Source organism: Pseudopipra pipra, chromosome 8, assembly GCF_036250125.1.
Source record: "Pseudopipra pipra isolate bDixPip1 chromosome 8, bDixPip1.hap1, whole genome shotgun sequence".
NCBI classification, from domain to species: domain Eukaryota; kingdom Metazoa; phylum Chordata; class Aves; order Passeriformes; family Pipridae; genus Pseudopipra; species Pseudopipra pipra.
The window spans coordinates 9,518,236-9,542,800 of record NC_087556.1 but is presented as its reverse complement, the minus strand read 5'-3'; the positions used below and the strand labels follow the sequence as shown (position 1 = coordinate 9,542,800).

General features: G+C 39.6%; 1 protein-coding gene across 1 annotated transcript in view; it reads left to right on the top strand.

The window, feature by feature from the left end:
• Positions 1-4: 4 nt before the first annotated feature.
• GLUD1 (glutamate dehydrogenase 1) overlaps positions 5-24,565 on the top strand; it is a 29,305-nt gene continuing 4,744 nt past the window's right edge. Inside the window, exons 1-10 of the mRNA XM_064662494.1 lie at positions 5-481; positions 11,990-12,070; positions 12,898-12,953; positions 13,839-13,902; positions 15,562-15,656; positions 19,854-20,033; positions 21,783-21,920; positions 22,924-23,061; positions 23,188-23,268; positions 23,955-24,078. Coding sequence (XP_064518564.1) covers positions 55-481; positions 11,990-12,070; positions 12,898-12,953; positions 13,839-13,902; positions 15,562-15,656; positions 19,854-20,033; positions 21,783-21,920; positions 22,924-23,061; positions 23,188-23,268; positions 23,955-24,078 — 1,384 coding nt within the window. The 5' untranslated portion in view covers positions 5-54. The remainder of the gene's footprint in view (positions 482-11,989; positions 12,071-12,897; positions 12,954-13,838; positions 13,903-15,561; positions 15,657-19,853; positions 20,034-21,782; positions 21,921-22,923; positions 23,062-23,187; positions 23,269-23,954; positions 24,079-24,565) is intronic.

Sequence of the window (24,565 nt, the reverse complement as noted above, 5' to 3'; positions counted from 1 at the left end):
CGCCTCCTGTGACAGCGGCAGCGCCGCTCCGATCCTCCTCTGGCGGCCGCCGCCATGTACCGCTACTTGGGCGAGCTGCTGGCGTCCCGCCTGGCCGCCGGCTCGGTGCTGGCGGGCGCGGAGCCCGGCGGGCCGGCGGCGGCGGCGGCCGGGGGAGCGGCGGCGTGGGGCGGGGGCCGGTGCCCGCGGCGGCACTACTGCGAGGCGGCGAAGAAGGAGGACGACCCCAACTTCTTCAAGATGGTGGAGGGGTTCTTCGATCGCGGCGCCAGCATCGTGGAGGACAAGCTGGTGGAGGGGCTGCGCACCCGCGAGAGCATGGAGGAGCGGCGCCACCGCGTCCGCGGCATCCTCCGCATCATCAAGCCCTGCAACCATGTGCTCAGCGTCACCTTCCCCATCAAGCGCGACAACGGCGAGTGGGAGGTGATCGAGGGCTACCGGGCGCAGCACAGCCAGCACCGCACGCCCTGCAAGGGAGGTGAGCCCCGCCGCCTTCCCCGGGCCCGCGGAGGGCCGGGCCGCCGGGCCCGCGGCCGCCCCGCCCCGCCGTGCCCCGCCAGCCCTGCCTGCCCCGCCGGCCTGTCCCGCTGCCCTCCCGGACAGGGCAGGCGGCGGATCCCTGTGCCAGCCGCGGGATCCATACCCAGGGGAAGGCAGGGGCAGAGCGGTCTCCGCGCTGCCCCGGCCCCGCGGGTGACCCGGGCCGGTGTCACGGCCGGGCCTTGGCCGCAGCCGCCGCCGGGCTGGCCCGGGGCGAGGAGAGCGGTGCGAGGGCAGCGCCCGCCGGATTTTAACTCGGTGTGACTCAGACCTCGGTAGTGTGTGTTGGGAAACGTGAGAACAGCACGCTGGGAGTGCCCGCTCTTGAGTCGGGAGCTGGAGGAGCCGCTGTCCCTTAACGCTCTACCTGCTGTGTTGGCGAAATCCGAATGCTCACACAGCAAACATCCGTAGGGAAAAATAACAAGTTTTGATAACAAGTTAACTGTGTATCCAGATACCGGCTGGATACACAGGAAGACAAAAATGATTTTTCTAGGAGTGCCTAGCTCGGCATAGGTGACACCAACACATGCCAAGGGACCGGGAGGGTGAATCCCGCTGGGCTCTCGTGGGATCGGCTGTGATCTCAGAGGAATCAAACTCCCTTTTAGTCTGGGATAGATGGCATTTCCTTGAAAAACAAGTACAGATGTCCTCCAGCATAATTTGAGATCTCTGATCTGTGTAGATGGACAGTTAGGTATTAGAAACCATTTCAGGACTGTGGCTCAAACCAGAGCTTCTATAGTCTGTAAACACATTTATTTTTCTTTAGCGGAGACCAGCTTTGTGGTAGATAATGATGGTTACAGAAAGCAAGTGATTTCTTATCAATGAAGACCTCTAACTTCGGGACTAGAGTAGGAAAGGTGTTCTTAGGTAACTGTTTGTGACAGTTCAGGTGTGTGTGTTTGTGACATGGGGATTTGTCTCTTTGCAGCACAAATAGTCTGTCCTATTAATGTCATTCCTAACATTCCAAAATCAAATATGTAGTGAGTGTCCTATGACATGTTAAATTCTTACCCAAAAGAGGCTAACTCAACTTGGGTGTTTACTTGATAAAAGAATGACCAGCATCAAACTGAGTCTCAGCTTGGGCGTGGCTGAAGCTTACTCTGCGGAGCTGCTGTTTCTCTGCCATTACTATAATTTCTTTTAAAACACTGATGGTTATTACGCTGCTGTTTTGTCACTGCTGAAGTTAAGTTACTCTTTGCTGCTGCTTAGAAAAAGTCCTTTGCTGTACAGCCGGTGTTACTCTTAAGATCCCTGCTTGTATAACAAAATACAGTTCAGTGGCAAACAAAGTAATGAGATAATATATGATGGCTTCTAATATTTTACATTGGTATTGCTCAGGACTGAAGGAATTAGTGTTTTGACAACAAAACAATTATACAATGTTTTATAACACTGTACATTAACAAAACCCACCAGGTGGTTGATTGGACATCCTCTGTTCTGATACCTACACTTCTAAATCCTCAACAGAATTCTTGATTTTTGGTGGCATTTGTTATGCCTGTCTGCACTGACACTGAAACAAACTGTGGAGCACTTATGGAAAGTTACAACTGTAAATTTCAAGGCAATTGCAAATGACAGCTAAAGGAAATAGGAAGTCTCAATAGACTGTCCCTTTCTTCTTGTGCTGCTCCCTACCCCCTGTGGATTTAGGAAAGGAATTGCAAATTATGTTTCCTTTCTATTCTTCAGCATGGTGATCTTTAATAGATTTCACCTTCTGATGCTCTCTAGGAATTTGCCCACTATCAGATGACAGATCTTGGATGTGCACTAAATTTAAATGGGATGCACGTTAAGAGTAGATCAACTTCTTGAAACCTGCTATGAAAAAAAAAGTGTGAGGAAGTAGAACATTTCTACTTAAACTGCAAAGGAGTGGTAAACATATTTCAGCATTTAGAGTACATTTGATCCACCCAAAATGCACCAACAACTTGAGCTTTTGTCTAAAAGGGATTTTTAAACTAGAATCCTAGTAGATTCTGCAGGAATAAAAGCACAAACACAATGAAATACAACCCGAAATTCATACAATAGTATGAAATGGGAAAACAGGCTGAAGTGAGTGTTCTACACACTGTGGACTCCAGAGTCCAGTGTAAGTAATTCTCACCGTGAAGAAACAGCAAGGGACATAAGGCCACCCTTTAAAAGAAGGGGTGAGTTGGCAAGCAGGAGGCTTGGAGAATAGGAGGAGGAACACAGCTTCCAGGTCTTTTCAGATGCAGAATTGTGACCTTTAACTTTGTGCTTCCTGAGAAGTAAAATTTGGTAAAGTGAGGTTCCCCATTCTGCCTTTTTTTTTTTTGCCTTGTTTTTAGGATGTGTATTTTGTAAGATAGTGTTTAGTTACTGCTAGGTAATCACTAGCAAATTGGGGTGCTTTGTCATGTCTGTCACTCTTTCAAGGAGCATTGTGCTTTAAAAGCTCATTTCTTGTATTTCTTGAGGTTTACATAAACTGAAGGACAAGAGATGCTGTTTAGAGAATACTAAAATACTGTTCTGTATGCAGATTAGACAAATTATCAAAGTACACTTTAAGACTCAAGTATGGAATGTAGGAAAACAAATACTTCTAGGCCTTTATGGGCTGTCTTCCATTAGTTGTTCCTAATTTCTTTTTGTACATCCATACCAAAATACTGCATTAGTGATTGTGTGTTACTTCTGAACACCTTTTTGTTCATAAGGACGTTTACAGATTTAACCATGAACTAATGAAGAGTTTATACTGTAAATCAAATTTTAAAACCTTGATTTAAATGCTCTAAACTTGAGGTCAGCTGAATTACTTAAGGAAACAGAATCTAAATGAACATTTTAATTATCTGCACTTTAGCATCAGCTTCTGTTTCTACTAATTGTTTGTAGCTAACAGTATAGCATTTAGATTATGTTCCTTCTGTCATGGATATCATCTTTAATTTCTTTGGCTGCTCATTCTCTTTTGCAGTGAAACCTCAATCCCTGCTTGGTGGTCCAGCCCAAATATGGAAAGGGCCAAACTTTTAAATGCGAGGTTGATCTTTATAAATCTCTCATGTGCGTGCAGATGATATCTGCTGGTAGACATCATCAGTTCCTTGACTAGTAGCCTTTCTGCACCCCCTTCTCTGCTGGCTTCTCTGACACAGCCAGATGAGGGCAAATTCAGGATCAGTCTTATGGTTTTTGGATTGGCAAATTTCTATGCTTTGGTGGGATACTTGACCGTCACATTTCTGTTCAAGAACTACAGTGCTCTTAATACCCTAGTTCTAACAATCTAAAGCATTGTTCATGAAAATAGGAAGTTGTTTAATGGCTTATCCTACTTTCTTCTCTTCCCCCAGAGCAGGTGTAAGAACACAAGTCAGCTTGGCTGTGTTGGATATAGTTGTCACTACACGATGGTGCAGGTGATTCTGCTTTGGGTCAAGAGAAGTTCTTTTTCAGAAAAGAGGCACTAGGTACTGAAACATGCTTTCTTTTCAGGATATAACTTGTGGGGGCTTTTCACCTTCCTCAGTGAACCCAGAAATAACATTTCTTATTGAATAATGTGGCACTTACCTATTAATGTAGAAGTCAATCCTTAATTCTACTTTGCAACTCGAGAAAGTGGTAATTCTTTTTCCTTTTGTGTGCTTCTCTTTTGTGGTTTAGGAATCTTTACAGAACAGTCATGAATATCCCCATTTAAGTGGTAGGTCTCACAGTATATTCACATTTTAAAGACTCCATTTTCTGCAATGCAACTGTTCTCTGGAAGGGAAGAATCAGTCAGATGCCTCCTCATCCCATTGAGAACATGGGATAAGCAGTTTTCTTGTGTTGGAACTGTACAACTTGTAGTGATGCTGCCTGGTAGCTGAAGTAATGCTGTGGGTCAGATCACTCTTTCCTTTGCTTGTGCAGTGACTTGCATGCCAGTGGCCAGCACTAACAGGAAACCACAGCTGCTCTTGTTCACTGCACTGACAGCTGCCTAAAGAACTAAAACAAATAGGGTACAGGAAATGAGATGTCTGAATACAGATGACTTTGTTGGAAAGTAGTCTGGCAGTTCCTACTTAAAATAATGAGTCTTTCTAAATAATTTCATCGGGTTCTATAGGTGTGAAACTGGTTAAGCAGCTTTTTTATGTGGTTGCTGATGGCCATTTATCATTAATGGGTCAGTTTAAGAAAACAGAATAAACTTACTGAATTCCTACCTGCTTAGTAGCATGAAAATGACTTCATGTTTGTTAGGCAGCACTTACTGCAGGGATAAAGCTATTAAGTGGTTTTAAAACTTTTTAAAGGCTTTTCATGTTGACCAACTGTCCAAAAGGTCTGTTATAAATGAAACCAAATGAATCAGAGCTGGGAAACAGCCTAACTTTTGTTTGTGCTTGCAATTGCTGTAACCAAGTCTCAGCTGCTTCCTCATTGCAGAAAGGCTTTACAACCATCTTTAGTTCTAGACTAGTCTAACTTTCACTTACACAGGAATTTTGAAAAGCTTTTTCATACATTACTTTAAAGTTCACTCTTTTATATAAAGACAAATGAGTCTTACTTTATTTGGTCAATTGACTTGAATGAATCTGATTTGCTGTGTTGTGCTGCCTTGGCTAGTTAGTGGAAGAGATATTCTTTACTGCAAAACTTTGCTATCTTCTGGCTTTTCTTCTGCCTCTCAGGATTTATCCTTCTCACTTGACTTATAAGTTCCTGTTAATGAGTTTTACTGCATAAGGGGACTTGTGTTCATGCTACCCTTGCCGCAGATTTCCAGTTGCGGAGGTCTAAGGCTGTCACTACTCTCAGTGCCCAGATATCCTCTCTTGTACACATTATCTTGTTTAAAGCAGTATACATACATGATGATGGTAGCCTTACTTTCAGAAGAAAAACCTGTATGTGCAGGAGTTGGACCAGTACAACCCCGTGTGCTGTTTTGGCTATAATGACATTGTTTGTTCCAATTGTAAGAGGGATAAGTAAGAAGTAGTAAGAAGCTCTAAGGTTTCTTTGCTTCAGCAAAGCTGTTTATCCTGGGGTTGTATTGGTGGCTTTGCTTTTCAAAGTGATGAATGGGTAAAAGTTAACAGGTCATGTCTGGCCCAGGAGTCTTTCAGAGTAAGACATGGAAGCATACCCTATGGACCATACCACAGGTGGAACTATAACATAGACCATCAGTAACTTGAAATAAAAGATGAAAACTGATCTAACTTCAAAGGAGTGTGAGAGCTTAAAAGAAAAAAAAGGTAATTAGCCTGATTGTGATAACGCAGTGTTATAGCTAAAGCTTATACAAGTGCTTTATTTTCATAAAATCATTAAGACTGGAAAAGACCTCTAATATTGAGTCCAACCTTTGACCAATTTGCATAGGTTTCTGATCTCTTATTGTAGCTTAACTAACTTTACAATTAGTGCAACAGTGGATATACATTTAAATTGCAAATTGGAAAAGAAAAAGGAAAGGAATGGGCATCCTGTGCTTTTGCTATACTTTATTAAACTAGTTGCAATGCTCAGTGAACCACATCAGGTTTATGTTTTTACCTCAGATCCTCTTGTAGGAAGCTATGCCTTGCTCTTCTGGCTATGAATCTTTTTAGTCTCAGCTTTTTCATATAATCAGCTCATACCATTGGTGCGGTAGCCAGCTTTGTCCTTGATCTTAAATAGTTGTTTTCGCTTGCTACTGTTGGCTCCTTGTCTATTTATAGAGAGATCATACCTCTCTCAGCATTGGGCTTTCTGGATAAACATGTGTTGGGGGGGGTGAGGAGAGGAATCTCCTGTGTGATAGTCTCCCTCCTGTTCTCTGGCTGATCCTAGCAGGTATTCTTTATTCTTTGTTGCATGCATTGCAACAGCTCCATCTTATCAGGAATTAGGCTCTTGGGAAGGGCATAGGATTTGCCTGCTTCATGTCAGCACTGTGGTGGCTTATTGTTTTGTGGCTCCTGTGGCATTTGGACCAGCCAGGGCCGACCTGTGTGTTATTTCTGCCCTCTGCACACACACCATCCCTCCCTCATGTGCGTGGTATCAATATTGATGTGGAAGCTGTTCACTGCATCTTTCTGTTTCAGTCCCTGTTATTACAGTGTTGAGTGCAGTTCAGTGAGCCACCTAGTCCTTTAGGTAGGGCTGAGATACTTCTATAGGTGAGAGACTTTACTTCATAGCCATATTCTAAATGCATAAATTCAGGTACTATGTGTTTGCCTGGTGGTATGCTGAATTTGCCATATTCACATTTAAAACACAGCATTCTCAGAATGGAACACAATAAACATATGTGTATGTGTTTAAGTATATTTCAAGTATAAGTGAGCTTAGTAAAAGCATACAAGAAGTGGTATGCTGCAGTATTCTGTCTAGTTGAGTACCTTATGGTCACTTTATACATACTGCTGCTTAAATCAGAATGGCGGAGTGTCTCCATGGGGGAATCTCTTTCCTGCCCCCAGTTATAGCTGGCTAGTGCTGTGTGGGAAGAGATAAATGTTTTTATCTCCTCTCTTGGCAGTTAGTGAATTGAATTTAGGAATTAGTAGTTCTTGTTGCTGATTGGTGTACAGTGTTCTTGTTGTCCAGCACTGAATTACTCATCTTGCTTTGTTAGAGATATCTAGAATTTCTTTGTCTTCAATAATGACAAATTTGTCACTGTGCTGTGTACCACAATTTCTAAATGGTTAAATAAGGTTAAGCAGTTTCCTTCTAGGGAAGGCTGGATTGTTTTTCTGAATCTAGAAAAATGTGCTTGTTCTGAAAGAGTCTAAGGATTGCTTGGAAGATCTGTTCCTACTGAGTTAGGTATCAGTGATTACTTAGAGTTTGATAGCAGTACAACCACAATTGCACTTGTTTACTTACCAAACATGAAAATGTTATACATAATCCAGTGGTAAAACATTAAGTAACTAAGGCACTGCAGTAAATGCTGGGACTGATTTGTGGATTTTGTGAAATAGTTTGAACGAGGCGAGCATCTTTACTGAAGCTCCTTGTGCTCCAGACTTATACTGCAGCCTTTGGACAGGGTCAGGCAAGCTGTTAATGCACAGAGCCACCACAGAATCCAGTTTTACTAATTGGGAGATTAATATGGCTTTAATCAGTCCTAAAAACTTTCGAAGGAGATCATGAAATCTGTTTTGCTGAGTGCTGTATGGGTGGTGTAGGATAGCTGCTGCTCTGGAGGGCTGCTTTTGATGAGCAAGCCCTTTGCAAATAAACGTGAGCTGAACAAATGCACCATCCTAACAAGAACTGTCATCTGCAAAGGACCCAAATTAGTTCCAAAGTTCACAAGATCATCACAGCTAGAAGAAAACACTGAAGTCAAAGCAGGACGAAACCCTGGTTAGATATTAATAATTTAGGCTGAGGTGCAAAGGTGTTCAAGGTTCTGGGGGACTTGAGAGACTTACTAAGATTTGCAAGATAATTTAGTGCAGGAGGAGTAGTTTACCAAGGGTTTTGCTCTGAACTGTTACTATGGCAACTCTTTAGTTTTGAGACTTTGAATACTTCATGCTCATTAGTGGTCAGGGCATATGTAGGTACTACTATTAAAGATCACTGCACTAGAAGATCAGGAAATAGCCAACTAACTTCCCTAAATGTAGATTTGTAGGCATACTAAAAAGGCAGTAGTCATCCTTAAAAGGTTGGTAGTTCTGTACATCAGGTTTTCTAAGAAAGCATAATAATCACACTGAACATCACAGAACACACTGAAATCTGTACAATGTAAAATGTAGTAGGATGTGTAACCAGTTTTCTTGGAAATTAAGGTCTTTGTTATGTGGATGTTGGTAAAATCCTTACTATAAACCTGCTGATCCAAATGATAACTGACTGCTGTTATTATAGAATCCAAAATACAGTCTTACTGATAATTACTACTTCCACATATATTGAAAAAGAACACTGTCTTTCAAGTGCTTTCTACCTCCATTTGGAAAAGTGAAAATTAATCCGTAGCATTATCTAAGAATCTAAGCTTAAATCATGAGGAAACAATTATTGGGCTCAGTGCAAGAGGTAACTGAGTGAAGTATAGTATCTTCCAAAATACAGATCATAAAGAAGTTTTAAAAGTATAAGCACAACAATGTGATAATAAATCCTTCTCTTTAGACTGACCAATACTAAAGCAAAATTAAAATGAAAACATTTCCTCGTCTAGAAACTTTTGTGCATAGAAAAACAAAGTCTCTCTTAGCATGCTGTTTAACTTCTTGGGGTGTGGCAAGGAAAGAGAATTCTCAACTAGAACAAGAATTTGTATGTTTTCCAGTGAAAAGTATTTTCCATGGCAGTGAGTCATATTGTAACTTGAGGCTTTCTTCAAACTATTTTTTCTGTAGCTAGTTTGCTGTAAAAGCCACAAGTTTCCCGAGGCTTACTGTGTGGGACTTGCCAGGGTTTAAAAAAATTATCTTGCTGCCTAACAGTAACTTTCATTTGCTTTTATGTCGTAAGAACCTTAAAAAAAACCAAACCCAGTATTTTATCTCTGTATATGGTCCATTTTTAGACTCAGGCTATTGAATGCATAGTAACACTGCCAAAAGAGCCATAAAAATGCATGGCAATACTCTCCTCTTGCCAAATTAGGAAGCTGTCAAACTAAATTTCAATGATGTCGAAATAGAATAGAAATTAAGTAAGTCTTTTATCTTTGTGCATCCGCTTGCAGATGGAATGTACAGCATTCTCAGATGCCTGCTTCTCATCAGTCTTAACAGCTTAGCACAAATAACTTCCCTGTCAAGAGGTGGGCCTCCTGTAGAGTAATTACAATTCCTGGAAAACAGTAAATGGCTGAATGTGAGTGCATCTGAAGCGTTATGTGCTCCTGCCACCCAAGGGAAAAACTCATCATGCCTGTTGGGGACCTGGGATCTACACCATGAACTTCACCTGACACTGTAGTGAACAATTCTACCAAATAAACTAGAGAAGAGTAACCAGTGAAGTCAGCACAACTCTCAGAATTGACTAGTCTCCCACTTACCAAGATAAAGCCACCAGTCAAGCCACTTCAATTACAACTGTTTAAAAGCCTGGGAAAAAAGTTAAATCTTGCTCAGAAATGTCAAGTTGTCCAGAAAAGGACAGTTTCAGCCTCAAGTATAAAAGTTTGCCTTATTCTGGTGTGGCTGACAAATAGGCAGCTCAGTTAAAAGCCTGTCAGTACTTAGTTAGTCCTGGGGCTTTTTCCCTATTTCCCTTGGTATGAAAGTTACATTTATTACATTAAAGTTAATAGTAATCCTTGACTGTAATAAAAGGAAACCAGAGATCTAACTGTTTACATGTGTTTGAGTGTCCTGGTTAAACTGCTGCTTGTTTACCTCTTCAGATGCTATCTTCCATATGATGTGCAGAAGAGGCTTCCCTCTCCTTTTTTAATTCTCTCTTTGAACTATACAAGATGACTATCCCTAACTATTTAGTTTCCCTGCTACTTTCCATATGTCAATAAACAACATTTTGTGTGCCTGCAGGAGTACATTTATAGCGAAACTGCTTTGTATACACACCTTGGAAATTTAAATAAGTATATGGGTTGAATAAATACACAGTGATCTAGTTCAGCTGGGGGTGGAGGGGCAGAGTTCATTTCTGGCCAGCACAGACCATGACTTCAAACTTGGCTGGCTTGAGCAATACTCTAATGAGACCTGTGGCCAGAGTACCTGCTCAACCAAGAGGGAATGATTTCCTCAGGCAGGACAGTCAGTGCTGTAGGTGGTGGTGTTCTTGCTTGGAGCTTGACAGAAGGATAACTGCTCCTCTAAAGGATCAGAGTAAGACGTTAAAAAAAAAACCCATGTATGTTGTAACTTTGACTGGTCTGTAGGGCTCTGATAGATTCCACTTAAATTTTGAATATTACTTCCTGTGAGATGGTGATTGAAAGCCCAGACATGAACACCTTGCAGCTACCCAAGTTAGGCAGTTTTGCTTTTGGAGACCACCCTTCCCCCATATACACAACAAATTTAAATTCTGTTCTGCAGAGGCATGGTACTTTCTTTTAGTGATTGAACTCACATAAGAAAGCAGCACTTGGCCCTCAGCTTTATTTGAGCAGTGCTCAGTTCCTTTGAAACTGGGATTGTTTCCAGAGCATTCAGGAATGGCTTTCATAGCAGCACTTTAGTTTAGATAATGTATGCTGGCCTTTTTTCACTCCTAAGGACCTGAATATAGTCTTCTCTTTACATAATAGGAAATTTGTGGTGCCATCTAAAGGACACTCTGTGCCCACTACAAACCACCGTGCAGCTTGGCACAACCTACAGCCAAGGATTTGGGGAGTAGAGATGGAGATAATAAATTATTCATGGCTCTGTTACATGCTTAGTTATGTAGGAAAAGCTGGAATAGAAACAAACATACAGCTGTAGGGGCTTTTTTGCTGTGGCCACATGACTTTGGGCACTGTGTTGATCTTAAACATCATGTTTAGGCTTCTGGAGTTCTGTCTATGTGTCCGGTCCGTTGGGTTAAGTATTTTCTACTCTGCAACTACCTTCAGAATACATGAATTTTAACTGAGTTCAATCAATTTATTGGACAACTACAACCCAAGAGTTGGGCAGGTGAAAGATCTCCTTGCCTTTGTGTTTTTCCTCTCAGTTTTAAATTTTCTTGAGTGCTGGGATCACCCATTTTGCGTCTGAGCTGCTATCAGCCCACAACAATTTGAATTTGCTCTTGGCACCATGTGTCAGCACACACTTGCAGCTCTGCTGAATGACATGGAGCAGGGAATGCAGGTGTGGGCTGGCTTCCATGTGGGTGTGGGATGGATGGCCTGGTCACACAAGCTTGGTGGGCTGGAGTTATTTCAAAATGTTTTGAAAAAAAATGAATTAGCAGAGTGATTTGTTGCTTTTTGTTACATGGCTGTGTCTAGCAGCCAGAGCCTTGAAACCAAGCCTTATAACAGGAACTTATATTACTCCAGCAAAAAGACCTTGATTGTAACCTGTGCTGATGTTCAGGAACAAAGTTCATCTTGTATATACAATGAATGAAGCCCACAGCTAAAGATCTTATGGAATGCTGAAGAGCTTTATCAGCCTCTTGAAAACTCTAGTCCTAGTTACCTGTCAGCTTGACTTGTCTTCCTGACTAGGAATATTCACTTTTTTCCCAAAGACTAAATGCTGCTGTTAAGCTACTCAATAGGGAATTACTGGAATCCTGCATTTCTGCTGAGTAAAAGATAGATATTTAAGTAAGATAACAAGGACTTGTTCTCCAAATCTTAAAGCAAGTAAATTGATAAATTGCATACTTGCATGTTATAGATGGTCGATGTAGAATTATCCTTCCCGATTTTTAAATACCTGTGAAGTTGCTCAGTGAATTCCTGTTTTTTCTCATGTGTCTTTTGCAGGTATTCGTTACAGTATGGATGTCAGTGTGGATGAAGTGAAAGCCTTAGCATCTCTCATGACGTATAAATGTGCTGTGGTTGGTAAGTGTTTGTTTTTCAAGCAAGATTTCAGTCTTCAATTTCAATCAGTACCGAGGTAATTTACAGGAAAAAAAAACTAAAAGACTAAACTGAATTTTAATCTTTAACTAAAATCTGTAGCAAGGTGGGAAAAACATACAGTTACCAAAATAATAATACATATTCCCTCTGCTGTTACTGTAGATACTTAAGTAAAGTTGCATTTTCATTTGGAGAGTCCAAATTCTGCCAGCTACCCTCTCCCATAAAAGTACTGAATCTTGAACTCAAATCCAGGTATGACAAACTTGGATTAATAGGGGACTAATTTTAGGGGGAACAGATGGAGGCTGTAAAGGATTCAGGCAGGGGAGCTGTGGAGAAAGAAGGATAAAATTCATTTACGGGTTATGAAGAAGTACAGTTCATACACAGCTACTAAACTGTAGAGGAGTTTGGAGAGAATCTGCACATTATGTGTAAGAAAGAAAATACTCTCTTAATGTATATAAAGACACATAGGACTTCCAGAGTAAAGTGTTTGAGCTAATCCAGTAAAATATAAATCATAAAACTTACTGTTTCTACAAGTGCCAGGGACAAGAGATTGAAGCATAGAAAATTTAAATCATGAACTTTAGAGTTTCAGAGACCATTTTCAAGCTGCCTTGAAATATCTCCCATTTTTACAAGAGTACCTAGATCAGATTTTAGTTTACACTTGAGAAGCCTTAAATGCGGCAAAACCAAAATCACTGCCAAAATCAAAGATAGAATTACACATATTACTCATGTGTTCTGCCTTTATTGTTGAAAAAATAAAATGATTTTCCTTTGCATTCTTGTAGATGTGCCATTTGGTGGGGCAAAGGCTGGTGTCAAGATCAATCCCAAGAACTACACAGTAAGCCTAATCATAGATAAAAATTTGGTTATCTGCAGTACTGAAGCCAGCCAGTTAAAAAAGCTCTTCTAAGGGCATTACTGACCACTTAAAACTTCCTACCACTTCTGCCTATGCTGAATTTAGCCCGTGCATGCAATAGGTAGGAAAAGAATTTTTAAAATGTCTGTGTTTCAGAGGTGGAATACTTCAATTATTTAATTTTTAAATTTTTTCCTGAATGTCAGGAAACTACAAATAATTTTGAACCTGATTTTTTTTTTTTGAAGTCGATACTGTTAATAAAAGCTTAAATTTAATTACTCTTAGGAAAAAAGTTAATGTTTTCGTTTATTTTGATAAATAGTTTTATGCTCCATTAAACCATCGTATGCAGTGTTCCAATGTGAATAATAACTAACTTGGCTTATGAAAGGTTTACTGCAGGCTTGCCTTCTTGCCCTAATTAAAATAACTCGTAGAGAGAGGGACACTAGAACACGTAACAGATATTCTAAGCTCAGAGCTCCTGTAAGGGTTTGGGTGAAGTCATTCAGCTGTGTTGATTACACAACTGGCAGCCCAGCTACTGCTGCTGCTGGTTGTTAATTGCTCACACAGGAGATCAGATCTGTTTGCTGGAAACCTCCGCTGCAAGCACAGGTGGTTCTTCCCGTGCCACGCTCCCCACCTGTCATGGATCAGAATGTACGGAAAGAAAGCCGAGTGTTTCTTGGGCTGCCTGAATACCAACAGTCTGTTAGGGAGTGGCATATAAATTATAGAAATTATGAATCATTCTTTCTTCTAAAGGAAGAGGGTGTCTGTTTGTGCTTGGGCTGAGTTCTAGGAAGTACTCATAAACACTAATATTTTCCTCTGATGTTTATTGCATTTTCTCTATAGGACAATGAATTGGAAAAGATCACGAGAAGGTTTACCATGGAGCTGGCAAAAAAGGGATTTATTGGTATGTTGGGCAGCTTTACTATGCAAATTTAGGAACCTGATTTATTTTGCACTGTCAGTGTCCACTAGATAGTGTCCTTAAAGAACAGTATTTTCGAGAGCTGGAAACAATTTGGGCACAGAACTTCCAGCAGAGAGCCATAAAGAACTGAGACATTGCATCTTAGTGCATTTTAAAAAGAACCATCTTAACTTTTTTCCTAGTGGCTGTTCTGCTACGAGAGGCCACAAAAGCTGAGGTCACAGTATCCAAAATGATACACATTTCTCTTAAATTATAAAATTGTGACCATGTTTGTGGCAATTTTAATCTCTAATAGCAAACTCTTTACTGTTACTGTTTCCTGTAGTCTCAGTTGAGGCTTTTGGCAGATATCTGAGGAAAGAGAGGAAGGAAATAGAAGATCCACCCCAGCAAAAGTTGATGGCTTCACCCATGGCAACCACAGGCTGCAAGGGGAGCGTAGGCAAGCAGCATGGGAGCCTGTTGTAACAGAACCTCAGCTTCTGTAATGTTAGTAGGTGCTTCATTCAGACTCTCAGCCCTGAGCTGTTCTGATACCTTGCTGTCTGGAGCTGCTAGCTGGAAGTCTCTGGAGAAAGCTGAATGTTACTAGCTCGACTTGTAATTAAAGGGCGGAGCTTTACATGAAGGAGGTTCTTACTCAGATGAACAATGAGGCATGTAACTAGTCTGCCATGTACTCCTGATGTCTAACTGCCCCAGGAATGTATATCCATTTATCTGCTTTTTCTTACTCTTCAGCTAGAGTGTTTGTCATTTGCTTTTCCAGCCAGAGTGCTTATCATTAAAATTAAGCTTCTTTATAAACATACTTACTGATGTGACTAAGGTAATGCTATACACTATGCCAGCTATACTGTTTGCTAGTTCAGTGACAATCAAAATGGTTTGATTAAATTTCTCTTCTTTTTTGGCTCTATGGTTGGGGCTACACAACTTTCACAAACCTTTTAAAAATACTTAGGAAAAACTTATAGAGGCAGAGCTGTGTTTAAAATCTTGCTGAGCAAGTCCATCTGATCTTAAATAGTATGGGCAAATACTGGGTTTAGTTATCTAGAAAAAACGGAGTGAATTTGTTATTATTTCAACAGATGTGTGGAAGTTCTTTCAAAAGTTTAGTTCATCAAGAAAAGTTTCACTTCTCTTTCTTGAAGTAAATGCTAAAATCAAACGCACGTGCTGCAGTGCAATGACTAGGAACAGCCTATCTCTGATTTTTAAACTCACCCAGGAACAAAAAAGAAATTCTAAGGCCAAAGAACCCAATCAGTGTCACAGTACATAGAAATCATACCTAGGCAGCACCTTCCCTGTTACAGCAGTGATTGCCAAAAAAAAAAAAAAAGCTTTTAATGCACTGTCTTGCTCTGACTTTTTATTGACAAACTGACCTTCATTTTATCGAGTGGCTTATGTGAAAGGTTGGAGGCTTTGACAGCGTTGTAGAAATGTGTGATGCAGTATCTAAACCTGAATTGAATCCAGAAGAATATGTTGCTTGCATAACAAACTGAGGATTAAACAGGAAAACAGTTCTTCTCTGCCAAGGCCTGCACAGTTCCCAGGGGAATAATGGCGGAAGATAACTATTCATGTTGGACCCTCAAAAGCTGTTTGCACTGTTGCCAACAGGGCCTGGTGTGGATGTGCCTGCTCCTGATATGAGCACAGGGGAAAGGGAGATGTCCTGGATTGCCGACACTTATGCCAGTACCATAGGACACTATGTAAGTTTTGAGCAAAGACTTTGAAGTAGAAAAAACGCTTAATCATGTGATTTTGTTTCAATATGGAATCTAAATATATTCTTGCAAACTGTGACAACATAATTGGTGTGAGGTTTTTAGGGTACTACTGTTAAGGAAAAATAGCTTTAAGGTTAATGTTTTTACACTAGCCTTCAAAAAAGTTTGATACAATACTGATTGCAAGTGTTCAGCAAAAAAAAAATACACAGTTTTTAAAGGTACAGTAGGTCTAAAACAGGTTTCTATTTCTACCATTTCCCTCTATTTTTCATTAGTACTATAATTATTAAAATTGTTAAACAATTAGTTCATAATAGCTTGTATAGTCTGCAGAATTGAAATCTTTCCATTTCAGATAACAGAATTTACAAGTTTTATGACATAAGTGCTTGTGTTTTTGTTGGTTCAAGAGACCGTGTAAATTAAGTTCACGCTATTGTTGTAAGGTTCTCTGCAGTCCCCCTAGAGGTAACAAGTAATCGATGTAGACTTCAGCAAATTCTCCACTGATAGAACATGTTGCCCAGGAGGCAATAACATGAATTAAAGTTTTTAAAAATTAGTTTTTAATCTTAGCCCTTACTTTGCCGTTTGCCCTTATGTTGGGGGGGTTATTTGCACCTGACTGTTGACCAAACACTTGTATACTTTTGACAGGTTGGATGAGAGAAAAACGTATTATGAACAGCTTATTTCTTAGTAGCTGTGTATTGATATGCTAATCTATTGCATGTTTGCCTATCCCAGCTCCTTTTGAAATGAAAAGACTCGTTCTTTGTACATTCTGCAGTCCCTTCCAACAGTTTTCCCTAAATACAGCAGGGTGTCTGCCTCCAGTGGTAAGGCATTAGAGCCACTCAACATGTATTTCCCTCTGGTGTGTCTGTTCAAGACGTGCCCAGCTTTCCTGAGACAGTCTCTAGGCAGAATACTTGTCTGATCCTTTAACAATAGGAGGATGGAGTGGCACAGGTTATTCTACATCTAAAACAGAATCTAAGGTATCTTATGGGAGGAAAAAAAGAATGCTTGAGGAATCAGCTGTGGCGTAGGGATTGAGTTAAATCACTTTTACACAGAGCTGCCTGTTAGATAGGGATGCCACTGTAAAACATTACTTGCTTTTTTGCTATTCACATATGTAAATTTTTTAATTAAAACTTGAAACCTGATAAAACCCCAAAATTATGACTTCAAAAGGACTTCAACATGTGGAGTGGCAACTAGTTCCCTCAGTCATAACTTAAAATTCCAGCATTTACCAAAGCTACTACCTCAAAGCATTTTAACATTTAACTCATTGCACTAAAATGCATATTTCACTGTGATACAACAGCATTGTATTATTACAACTGATGCAGAAGGCTCACAGCATATGACCTGTTTTAAGATCTGCTGTATTAGTGGAGTTCTCATACAGTTTTATACAAAAGCTTCATTTTTTTTTGATAGTTGGAAAACTAAACACTGATAGAGGAGAGGTTTTCAAATGGCTGAATTTCTTACTCTTTCCACTTTGTCATCTCACCTTGTTGTGTAGTCCTACACATACTCATGATTCAGTGACAAAATAAAATAACAACTACTGAGGATAAAAATAGAATTTGCATTATGCTACAACAGCTTCTTTTATTCCTAGGCTCTCTGCATGGCAGTATCTTATTGAAAAATAAAAAAAACTGAGAGGATTTAGGAACATTTTTCTGAGTAGCTAATTAAAGAATTGAAACCTAATTTTGTTGGGTTGGTTGTTTGTACATGCAAGAGAGAATGGTAGCCACAGTGGAATTTCAGAGCTATTGTGGAGAATGACCAGGTGTGGAGAAGGAAAAGTGACAGTTCTGACAAGGGGAATAATCCATCAAAACCAGTTTGTAGAGGAAGCAGATAACTATCTGCTTGAGACACCAAGAGCACAAATAAAGGGGATTAAGGAATACTAAAGAGATAAAAGTGGCCATGGGAGAAGAAGGGAAGAGAACTAAGAGCAGAAAATGAGCATTGAACAAAAGTGTAACTAGCCATAATTCTGAAGAGAGATGGAAGCTATGCAAGAGACTACTAAGAGTTGAGTGGAAAGATAACTTTGTTGAGAGGAATCTGTCTGAGAAATCTACAGACCTGATGAGTCAGTGTGGTTGCACACAGCTGTGTTCAGGGAGGTTGAAGTGGAAAGGATTAGTCAACAGATACAAAGAGATAGGGAAAGTCTGCTTGAAACCCAGCAAGAGAACCAGCAAGCTGGAGAGACAAGGAGAAAGGGGTTAAGAAAGGAACAAAAGTTAGTGTCTGAACATTGCCAACTAAGTTCATAAACTACTAGTGCTGATATAGAAGTCTTTAATGCTAACCATAAACCATTTTCCAAGGTTCTCCTTAAAAGCCATACCCTTTCTTTTTGGCCCAAGACGCATTAAATGTGTTTGCTTATTGACCTAAAATCAAAGTTTTTAGGACTTTGACGTCAACTGTGGTTTGTATATGTGACTTTAAGAAGATCTGGACCTGTGCTCATCTCGTGCTCTATTTTCTTGCTAAACCATGCAAGTCGTTAATAACTACCATGTTAACTGTTCCAGAAAATCCATCTGAAGTTGCTGGATCACTGAACTCTATATGGCTAAAGTTTTTGGTTAAATTAATCTTTTCCGCTCTTCTGTGCTGCCTGACACAATCAGCTGACTTTTGGGACACACAAAGGGACTTTAATAAACACATTCTTATATATGATGGGAGGCTGTATTTCTTCAAGTATTTATGAAACAGACATCCGCCTTTGTGAATGCACAAAACCTAAGACATAGTTTCAATCTGAAACACAATAAAACCCTAAAAGTCCATCAAAATGCCAGGCCAAGTTGTTCCTAGCAAAACCCCCCTGCTGATCTTGGTTACCGTTGATATTCCACCAGAGGGAGCAGACAGCTTATGGACAGCAGCACAACTATATTTTGGGAAACCGAATTAGGAATTTTGTGGCAAGCGCAGGATCACTTTTATTCTTAAAGAAGAGTTACCTTTGCCTTTATAGGTTAGCTCACTATCGTTTTCAAACAAAAAGTTTTGGTTTTTATTATGGCTCTAGTCATCGCCAGCCATTCTGTCTCCACTTACTTTTGTCTGCTCCTTTCCTTCCTCTCACCAAGCATCTTGCACTCACGCCACAGGCATGCAAATGCTTTTGGCACAGTGACAGAGAGGAGGGAGCCTCCCAGGGAATATGTGGCTGGTGGAATGGAAACCCATCCGGCTGCTGGCAGACTCATTTCAGTGGATTCTCTTTCATCCCTACTCTTTCACTTGTGTTGGAAGCCAAGCTACCGTGTGACTGTGCTCCCAGGGTGTGGGAGCATGAGAACCAGTGCTGACAGAAGAGGGAGGTCCAGTGTCTGGTTTGGAAGCATTTTTTTCAAATTATTAATTTCAGTTGGAAAAATTAATTCTGGTTTTAAATAGTGATTTTATCTTGGCTAACTATCTGGCATATGGAAAACTTTATTGCCCCCAAATTAAGAATAGAGGCTTGATTGTATATATTGCTTTTCTGAATAAAAGTAATCTACTTATCTAACTTTTGCCATATGACCTTCATACTGCAGATTTTTCTCTGAGATCAAACAACCCTGTATTCTGACAGCAAGAACGTATTAGGCCTGTCCTGTCCTTTCAAAATAACTGAATTTGATATAAAGGAATACTAAACACTGTTTAAAGGTGATTAAAAACCAGTCCAGGGATATGTCTGAGCCCTTAAAAAGATTAACACTTCAAGAATAATGATGAAAATTGTGACTGTAATAGGAGCTGATTTTGAGAAACATCACTCTCAGCTTTTTGATTTGTCAAAAGCATGCTCATTGCTAACAGTACAACGTGGATGTCACCGTGATTAACTCAACACAGAGTGAAGTTAACATACACACTTAAAGACAATAAAAAATTACAGGCCATATCCAGTATTGCATTACACAACTTCCCTGACATTTACTGGAGTACTTCCAAGGTGTTCACACACAGTGAGGAAGGAAATAATCTTTACAAATAAATGTATATAAGCTGTATCAGATTCTGACCCTTACGATTTCAGTTTTCTCTTATCTCTAGCTAGAACTTCTTGGTCCAGCTGCTGTTTGATTGATTAATTCCCTGTCTCACAAGTCCTTCACTGTTTTACAGGATATTAATGCCCACGCATGTGTAACTGGTAAACCCATCAGCCAGGGTGGGATCCATGGACGTATATCTGCAACTGGTCGTGGTGTCTTCCATGGAATTGAAAATTTCATCAATGAAGCATCATATATGAGTTTATTAGGAATGACTCCTGGATTTGGAGATAAAACATTTGCTGTTCAGGTAAATTCTTTTTCCTTTGACCGTAGGGAAAAAGTAGTAAACAGACTTTCAGTAGAGCTGCTTTTAAAAAGAGCTGTAGCCCTTAAAACTTGTTAGGGTTTTAAAACTTCCAAGTTCACCTTTACTCTCAAACTTCAGAAACACTTTTCAGGCAACACAGGTGCCCTTTATTTTGGACTGTTTTTTAAAAAACTGAACTTTCAATTGCACCCTACAGGCTCAAAGCCATATCTCTAATCTTTACAAACATAGGCTGCAAACACCAAAATTAAATACTATTACAGGAGTTCTTTAAGGCATTGCACACTTTTTGGTGAGCTATGACACTGTTTCTGCCTATACAAAATTCATTGCAATGTTTTATGATAAAAAATTCAGGGAGAGAAGGAATTGATGGTTATGTTCTTGTTTCACTATAGAATGGGCAGTCGGAAAAATAGGAAACCAATACCTTATCCTAAATTTGTAGGTTGAATGCACATTTTTGGTGTTCATAAGACTTGAGGATTTAGGTAGCTGAATTTAAGGGGTTTGATAGTCGGTAATATGTATTATCATTCCTAAAATTTCAAAGAAATAACTTGCTCAGCTTTAAACAGTATGTTAAATGGAGGATTTGAGGCACTGATTTGCTTGGTTGTTAGAAATAGCAGAGTAATTGTAACCTCCAGGTTGTCCTCTAGTTAACCCGTAGGCTGGAACAAACATCCCTGCCCTGCGTGGACCCTGCAGCACACTCATCTCCCTGCACTTTGGCATTTTCATGCCTGGCAGAGGACTGAACAACAGGCATTTCAGCATAACTTAGGCTGAAAACATGACCATAAGAATAGCTGAAAATTCTTGTAGGAAAACAGGCATAAAGTGTTTCGAAGAGACCTAATGCACGGCAGACTGTTATATCAAAGTTTGCTTCTAACAAATAAACAAAAATCCTAAATACAATTGGAGCTACATTAGACAGGACTTTAGTTTTCAGCTTATTTTTTCAGCACAGAATTGTACTACAAACTTTTGACGTTGATCATGTGACTTTTTAGTCTGCTGTGTGTGTTCCTTTACTTCCAGAATGCCAGCATTCTGGAAGGAAAGGAACATAATGGCCTGGAATTACATTTTCTACACATGTAAGGATGTAAAGCATGATAGTGAAATACAAGATTATCTAAATTTAAATTTAGAGAGTCTGTTTTATACAGGGCCACTTCAGAATGTGTTAGAAATTACATAGCTTCCTACTAGTTTGCAAGTTCAGTGTGAAGAACTAATTATATTCTTTTGTTTAATACTTTCCACCGTGGGATGGTTTTACACTTGTAAGCCTTCTTTACCCAAATTAAATGAGAATATTTCTTGTCCTAGAAACGTTAGTCAAACCTGAGAATAGCCATACAAAAATCTACTAATCCCTTTAAGACAGTGCCAGTTATAAAATACACATAGTGATCCAATATTGATAAATATCAGTTTTGACACTTCCATAGTAGCATTAGTTCTTTTTATATTTCCAGTATAAAAAACTTAGCACAACTGTATATTGCTGGCTGCAATGCATAATTTCTGCAGTGGTATTCAGACAAGAATGGAATGCATGTAACTTTCTTCCATCGTTCTTATACGTATCATCTAATGCCAAGATGTGCCGGTAGATTAAGGACTATTTAAAACTATTCAAAACTGTATAAACCTTAACAATAATCATCATCATTTTAGCTGAAGGGTTAACTGCTTTCCCCTTTCCACCTTCAGGGATTTGGTAACGTGGGCTTGCATTCTATGAGATACTTGCATCGTTATGGAGCAAAATGCGTCGCTGTCGGGGAGTTTAACGGTTCTATCTGGAATCCTGATGGGATTGACCCAAAGGAACTAGAAGATTTCAAATTGGTATGAAGCTTAACTAAGCAGAAAGTGTTTTATTTTTGTCAGCTTTGCAAGTACATAGGATGACGCTGCAGACTGGTGTTAATTTGATATTTAAATCATGCTGCAATTAGTCCTTACAAAATGGCTTAGAAATGTTGACTCTTCTGACCTTTCTCCTTGTTTACGCTTTGACCTGACTCAGAAGAATGCCTGCAAGTGTGCAGGCTAATTACTTCAGTATTATTTTGCTTTTCTTATGCCTAAACTAGGAAAGATGTCTTAAGGAAGCAGGGCAGGGAGATTCCTGAAGGATTCCTGACTGAGAGTCACAAGCATGTGGTCATTTAAAGACCTGCGCTTTTGCTGCTTCTTAATTATTGAATGTTTCTGAAAGAATGAAAACCTGTCTTGCAGTGTAACTTGAATGTGTAGTTTATAATGACAAGTGGATATGGTCTTTTTATTTCCAAGTGAAGCAGACTTGAGGGGACAGGCACTAAAGTGCAGTCTTCTACTTGAAGTTTCTAAGAGCCTTATTTGATGTTTCTTCTTTTAGATAGGGAGTATTCAAATGTTTTTATCACTCCCTTTCTCAGAAGAATGAAAAGCTTTGTCACTAAGCAAAAGCTATCATTATAGTACTTTAAAATAGTACTTCTGAATCTTATGTGATGCAACTTAGCCTATGGGTAGCACTCTAGTGAGTCATTTCAGTTGTTTGAAAACTATTTTAAGGGCTGAGAGGGACCTTTTTTTTAATACTCCAGAGCCCAAATGATTATCAGTGTCTTTGGCCAGAGAGCAGTTATGCCTCAATCCCCATCTTGGGAACTTTGACTGTTATTTGAGCTTTGTATCTTGCTTTTTGTATGTAATCTAAGTAAAGATAGGAATTATGTTATGTGCTGTCTGTCTGGTACTGTTGCCTTTTTTTTTTTTTTCTATTATGGAAGTCAGAGGAAGGGAAGGAATTCATACAAGTACTCACACACTCAAAACACCCTGGTTTGTTTTCTTCGCACAGCAACACGGGACAATCATGGGCTTCCCTAAAGCAAAGCCACTCGAGGGCAGTATTCTGGAAACAGACTGTGACATTCTCATCCCTGCTGCCAGCGAGAAACAGTTGACTAAGGCCAATGCTCACAAGGTTAAAGCAAAAGTAAGTGAAAAGAGTTCAAATGTAAATGAAAAATAGGGAAGGTCTGCCTAAATGCTATTATTTGATAATTAGCATGAACAAAACCAAACATATACCTCTGAGCTACTCTGCTGTGATTTCTTTCAGATTATTGCTGAAGGTGCCAATGGGCCTACGACTCCTGAAGCTGACAAAATCTTCTTGGAGCGGAATATTATGGTTATCCCTGTAAGGTTTTATTATGACCTTTGATTTCATTACAAAAATAACATTTTTGTGAACTGTAGGAAGACATTATTTATTGAAGGTTTTTATTAATAGCCATTCATTCTCTAAGACTGTTTTTTTAATAACAGATGTCTAGGAAATGGGTGTCAGTGTTGCTTAAGAAAGGCAGTATTTATTAAAGATCTCACTGCAATATACTGGCCAGTTTGTAGACATTGTGTATCTGGGTGATACTGTAGATTGTACAGAGTAAATGTTGTCTGTTGTGAGTATTTGAAAGAATAAGACCTAGCCAGGTATAATGACAATTTTTTCTTAAAGAAAGGGTGTCCTGATCAAGTGATATTGCTAGACAGAGTGGCTGATCTTCAGCCTTTACTCACTGAGATGGCCTAAGGATGCCCTAATTTTTTTGATTTAACACTTTTGCTAAAATAGAGGTAGTCAGTCAAGCACACCTGAACATTATGTGTTCTTAAGTCAAGTCCTCTTTAAATCAGTAGAAGTAATGCCTGGACTGCAGAAGAGGATAAGTGTTGTCCTATAAGAGTAAGAACTGAATTGTCTTCTGCACTGCAGTTTAAAGTAGTGCTTTGTACATAATAGTTCTGCTTACTTTTGCATAATACCATAGAGCTGCCTTTGTCACATGGTCACAACTCAAAATATTTGCTATTTCTGTGCAGGATCTTTACCTGAACGCTGGTGGTGTAACAGTATCCTATTTTGAATGGCTGAAAAACTTGAACCACGTCAGTTATGGCCGTTTGACTTTCAAATATGAAAGGGATTCAAACTACCACTTGCTCAGTAAGTGCTCAGTTCCACTTCCACACACTGTTTAATCAATAGGTTGGACTAGCAAACACCAAATGTGGGACAAATAAATACAGAACTAACTAAAATTCACCACAGTTTCCCCACAAGTCTATAACTACTTCATACTAAAGAATAGAGAAGGTTTTATGGGTTTACTGACTTGTGACTGATGGCCCAAGTTAAATGCATAGTTTTTCAGTTACCTTTTCATTCTTCCCTCAGTTTTGTGAAATACTGAAGTCAAGCTACTTATGTGAAATATTTATTACTTCTTAATAAACATCCTTCAGCTGTACACTTGGTGTTTGAGAAGTATTCAGTTTGAGTGGGTAACATTGTTCTGCACATACAACAATAGAGGATTTCTGTAAAGGACAATGATATAATTGGTACAGGCACTGTAAAAATCTGCTTATGGCCTACAACTGCACTTATGGTCATTCTGTGCTGCCTAGTTTCTGGGAAAGAATACCAATTG